General features: G+C 31.7%; 1 protein-coding gene across 1 annotated transcript; it reads right to left on the bottom strand.

Annotated features, from left to right (window-relative positions):
* Positions 1–891: 891 nt before the first annotated feature.
* On the bottom strand, positions 892–4,987 carry LOC110655980 (triacylglycerol lipase 1-like). The gene is made up of 9 exons (XM_021812480.2): positions 4,841–4,987; positions 4,591–4,701; positions 3,661–3,801; positions 3,362–3,472; positions 3,132–3,275; positions 3,015–3,055; positions 2,828–2,904; positions 1,639–1,734; positions 892–1,258 (listed from the first exon to the last, which is right to left on the bottom strand). The coding sequence occupies exons 1-9, from the start codon at positions 4,985–4,987 to the stop codon at positions 939–941; spliced, it is 1,188 nt and encodes a 395-aa protein (XP_021668172.1). The 3' UTR covers positions 892–938.
* Positions 4,988–5,441: the final 454 nt, after the last annotated feature.

Below are 5,441 nucleotides of genomic sequence, written 5' to 3'. Positions count from 1 at the left end.
TAATTTAGGAAATTATTTTCAGTAAAGTTGCATATGTTGATGTTTGGTTTCCAGAATTACCTTTCGTGAAGTGTAGTAATTTTATATTTGGCTCATTTTACTAAATTATTAAGAAGTTTATTGTAAAATAAATAATGCTTTTAATATAAATTTATTTTAGAAAATTATTTATACTTATTTTAAATAATTTTCTTCCACTTCCCCTGAGGAGGAACTGCAACTTACAGTCCCCTCCTAGTTTTAGGTGGAACAAAATAATAATACCCTTTACTTTTTTTGGAATTAATTATCACAATCACCATTGGCTAGTAGCTCAGTGGTCAAGTGCCTATCTTGTAATGCAAGATTTGAAGGTTGAAATCTTGGCAGTCTCATTCTTTTCCCCTTATTTGAAAACTATAATTTTATAATATTTCAATTCAATTAATTTTATTTATTAATTCTTGTATTGAAAGCTTATTCCCCTTATTTGAAAAATAAAATTTTATAAGAGTTTAATTTAATTTAATCTTTTTAATCAATTTTTATATTTAAAATGAAAGAATTCAATTCTTTTCAACTTAAAAAATATTCTATTTTAAAAGAAATATAAAATAAGTATTATTTGCTGAGAATTCAATTAAATTCTTTTTTTATAATTGATTTATTTCAAAGAAAGTCAATAGGTAAAAGAATTTAATTATTTTTAATTTAAAAAAATTAATTTTAAAAGAAATAAAAATAAAGGAAAAAAATAATATGATTATGTGAGAATTGAATTGTTTTCTTTCAAATGATTTTTTCTAAATGTATTAAAAAATTACAGAATCCGTTATCAGACTTACAAGAGGAATTAAAAGTGCTTTTACAAGCACAAATAATTAGTGAAGTACAAACATAACAGTAACTGTCTAAGATTGCAGGTAGCCAATTCAAGTCCTAGACTTTCCCAGTGAAATTCAAGTTCTAGACTTTCCCAGTGACCTGAAAAATCCAATCATATGGTTGTAAACATCTTCCTTTACATGTCCACTCATGAGGAAATCTATATGACCATAGTTCTCTATATAAAGCAACTCAGGTTTGGTCTGAAACTTCTTAATAGTGTTCTCCACATCTGTCACGTTTGCTACAGCATCATAACCCCCATAGCCCATCCATAATGGAAATGACTTGGGAATTAAACTAAGATCAAATTCTGGAGGTTTCTCCTGACCATATAGCTTCAGGTTTTCAGATCTTCCATAATCATATTTGGAAAAAGTACCCTGACGAATCACTGTCAAGTACAACAAAAACCACAGAGATGATTTATCCACAGCACTCATTACCAATAAACCAATATCCTAGGAAAATGCATACAATTTGTATAGAATCAGGGGGACACAAACTAGAAATAGAAAGAAAATGGCATCCAACTTCACATTATCCTGCTCTCTGTTGCTACTTCTTCTTTTCATTCCTTTCTTTATTTTTCTTTGTTATTTCTAAAAATTCTTTGTACCTCTAAACGTTATTTAAAACTAACCTTTTGAGAATTTGCTAAATTTGATCAAACATAATTGTTAAAGTAAAAACAAATTCCAACTGCAGAACTTAATCAGATGAACTTCATTGGAATTTGCACATAAGTATTATAACAAAGTTTGTGGAGCATACTCTGGCAAAGATGAGCCATATTTTTTGCAGATGTTGGGTGAGGTTCATACGTATAAAGTTTGACTATACTTGAGCTATTAAGGCAACAATTCTTCCCTGCAATGTTATAAATAACTGTCTTAGAAAGTTAAAAACAGCACATATATTAAACATTTACAATATAGCATAACAGTACCATTGTATCCAAATATATATTATATATATATATATATAACTAAGCAAGGCCTCACTCCTAGAGGGTTAGACACCGTATATGCTATTTAAGCACCTGATCAGGATAAATATTTTGTCTTAGTCCATAACACAATTATCTCAGAGTAATTATGTTTAGTTCCTTTACTTAGTAATAGAAGTAAAATTAATGGTAGTTGTTCAAAAGTCCCCAAATTTCCAAAAGCAAAATGCAGCCCTAGAAAAATGGACCGACAAGGAAAAGCAGATTTATGTGACAAGAAACAGTGCAGCCAGTATCACCTTTCCGCGTTGCCACTAGTATTTACGGAATCAAATTGCAACACACACATAGTTCTCAATAATGTTATTCAGACCTAAGGTTCTGTTGAAAAGAACCTAACATGTAAATTCAAGAATATATTAATTTTATTGATGTAGGTCCTGATTTATGTAATTCCAGAGTCAAAGACCTTGAATTGAAAGATTCTGGCTTAATGATGATAACATAATTTTACAGGGAAAGGGGAAGAAGGGTGAGCTCTGCTTGTATTAAATAGAACTGTGAAACATTATCTTTTCAAACATCAGTCTCAATAATTATGCACAGGTTTTGTTAGGCTCACAGGACCCCAGTTTGAAATCACAAAAAGCCATTTCTAGGTTCAGGGGATATTAAAATATTCTGAAAATAATTGTAATTTGAGAAAGCACCAGCCCAGATTTGCTTTGAATATCCCCTTTACCACTTGGTTTCATTTAGAAGCCAATAGTCTCCACCAAAGTCATATTCAAGGTTGCCAAACTGAAAGCTACGGTCAAATCTTACAATATGTTGTGAATTCGTAACTTAATAGTGTCTTTAAATTAGACAACACCACATTTTCCACTTAGATATCCAAACTAAAGTACCTTGCTCACCAATATTGCACAAACTACATAATGGTGAAAATAAATTGGTCAGCTGCGTAGAAAATTGAGAGAGAGAGAGAGAGAGAGAGAGAGAGAGAGAGATGACCTATTACTGAACTTAGCAAGTTTTTGCAATCTACATGACCGTCACATATGGAATTCAAAAGTTTAGTGAATGTTTCGCTGCAAATAAATACAATTGGTCATCAAATGAAGAAAAGTTAGATATTTAAAACTCAATAATTTGAACAAAATGCGCGTGTGTTTGTGTCAAAGAGGATGTATAATAAAACCTTCTTATGTTCAATTGATGTATGCCCATGGCCAGAACAATCTGTCACAGAGGAAATGATATCATCATTCTGTCAACAAGGTCAGCATCAAGATAATGCAAAAGAATAGCAATTTACCTCATCTAGATGTATGCTAACCAATTTAGTTGCAAGTGGAGCACTGAAATGTTTCAGGTATGAAATTGGACACAAAAAAGCAGCTGCTTCCACCATTTCCACTATATTTGGCTGAGTAAGAGCAGCTAGACTCATCATTGACCCCTGCAAATGAATTAGATAAAGTGATTACACACAGACAAGAAGCAAAAGCCAGATGCCTCAAGATGTAAATAAGAATATGTTTGGACCTGAGAATGTCCAACAATTAGAATTTTGGAGTTCGTTGTTGAATATATGTGGTGTATCATTTCTGAAAGGTCATATAAAGCCAATTCTTGCCAGGTCCAGTCCCAAAATTCCTGCAACAAAAGGGCATTCTGACCAATAAGCATGGTTTGGAAACAAAGAATGCACCCAACATGGATAGAATGATATTGACAGGCTCTTTGCATGCAATATCAGGCTATCCACGAAAAGTACAACCAACAACAGAATAACTAGAATTATAGAAGCAGAGAGGTAGACATATTTTATAGATTCTGTCTACCTTGTCTTTCTCTGACAAAGATACATGCCCATAGCTCCAAAATGTCCCACGTACATTTCCAATCCACACATCAAAGCCTTGATCTGCAAGGATGGAGAGTAATGACGTTTCTGGAGAGTTCAAAAGCCACGCCTCACCTGCCTGTTTGCATTTTAAAATTGGGCCACATCATTGAGATCCAAGGATATGAAAAATTAAGTCTAACTTCATTGTAAACAGCCAGTTACATATTTGAATGCTGTTCCACGGGTCTCAACAACAAAACCTATTTCTCCTTTTCAATATATTATGCTATAAGATACTTCCTTTTTCACACTGTTTTCATACATCAACTAGTTTGGATTAGTGCAGCCCCAACATTCAAATGTTTCTAAATATGATTCACAAGCTTTTCTTAATTTGAGAAAAAACAACAACAGATGCTTGATCTTATCTTAACACAAACTAATAGATGTGCAGATAAATAGATAATTAAAGAATCTAATTAACTTATTGACATAAAACCTATGATGTTTGGGTAACTTCCATTTAGAAAAACAGTACAAATTAATTTAATCCAAAGGCAGTGTCCTGAAATATAACAAGGAAATTAAAAATAAAAGGGTATTTACATTGTGTTGGACCCATTTCTTCACAGGATTAACATACACAATTATCTTTGGTTAGGTGGGGAGAAGCAATTGTTATTAAGCTCTGCAATGAAAACTATCAACATTTTAAACTAAACTATGAATCCAGGGTGAACTGGCATATTCCATTTTCTCAAGTTACTGCAGGTATGAAGACAGATTTGTTGAAAATTTAGAAGTCCAATCTTCACCAATTGAGCTGAATTCAATAAACCATCAATAAAAACCAGATTCTATAAAGTATCCAACATCATATATATTAATGTAAAAGAACAATAAGCAGAATGGGTAAGAATTTCACCATAAAGATTCCATGTACAAGCAAAACAGGAGGGCCACGTTGCATCCCTGGATTCCCATTACGTGATGAAACACGGTCAAGTGCTAGTAAGTAACCATCCTTCGTTTGTATCTGGAAAAAATGTAAAGCATAGAAATCTTCAAGAAGCTATTGAAATGAACAGAAATCCGACAGAAAGATACAAACGCAAGAAAACCAAGGAATTAGAGAGAGAGAGAGAGAGAGAGAGAGAGAGAGGGAGAGAGAATACGGTGCGTTCGGTGCAAGGGTAACCGACGGGTTGGATGACCTCAGTGCATAAGTTCTGGCCCGGTGATCGGTGCGTAAGATTGAATTTTCCGGAGGTTGTGGAGATTAAGAGAGAGAGGATTATTAGCACTGTCAATGTAATCTCCATTTACTTGAATTGGCGCCAAAAACAAACTGCAAATTATTAAAAAATTAAACATATATTTATATGAATTTTTTAAAAAATAAAAGAGAAGAAAATAACAAATTGCAGTTTTTGCTTGCCTGTAAACAAACGTTCAAACTCTATAAATAAATAAATAAATTATATTTTCTATAATTATTTCTAATTAAAACATTAATTTTACAAGTAAGATTCGCCTGTGAATTAACCTGAAATTAATTTAATGTCACCGATCCAATCACTCATCGATGATATTGGAAATGAATTTTAAAATAATAATATCAATTAAATTAAAATTATTAGAATTTATGAATAAATTTTATATTTAAAAAATAATATAATAAATATAAATAATTTTAAAATTTTATATTTTATAAAAAGGAATCATAGTTGATTATTATGTAGGCAGTTAATGTTGTTTTTTAAGATGAAAAATAGT

The sequence above is a fragment of the Hevea brasiliensis genome, chromosome 14, assembly GCF_030052815.1.
Source record: "Hevea brasiliensis isolate MT/VB/25A 57/8 chromosome 14, ASM3005281v1, whole genome shotgun sequence".
Lineage (NCBI taxonomy): Eukaryota > Viridiplantae > Streptophyta > Magnoliopsida > Malpighiales > Euphorbiaceae > Hevea > Hevea brasiliensis.
Note: the sequence above shows the minus strand (reverse complement) of the source record. Positions and strands in the feature narration are given on the sequence as shown.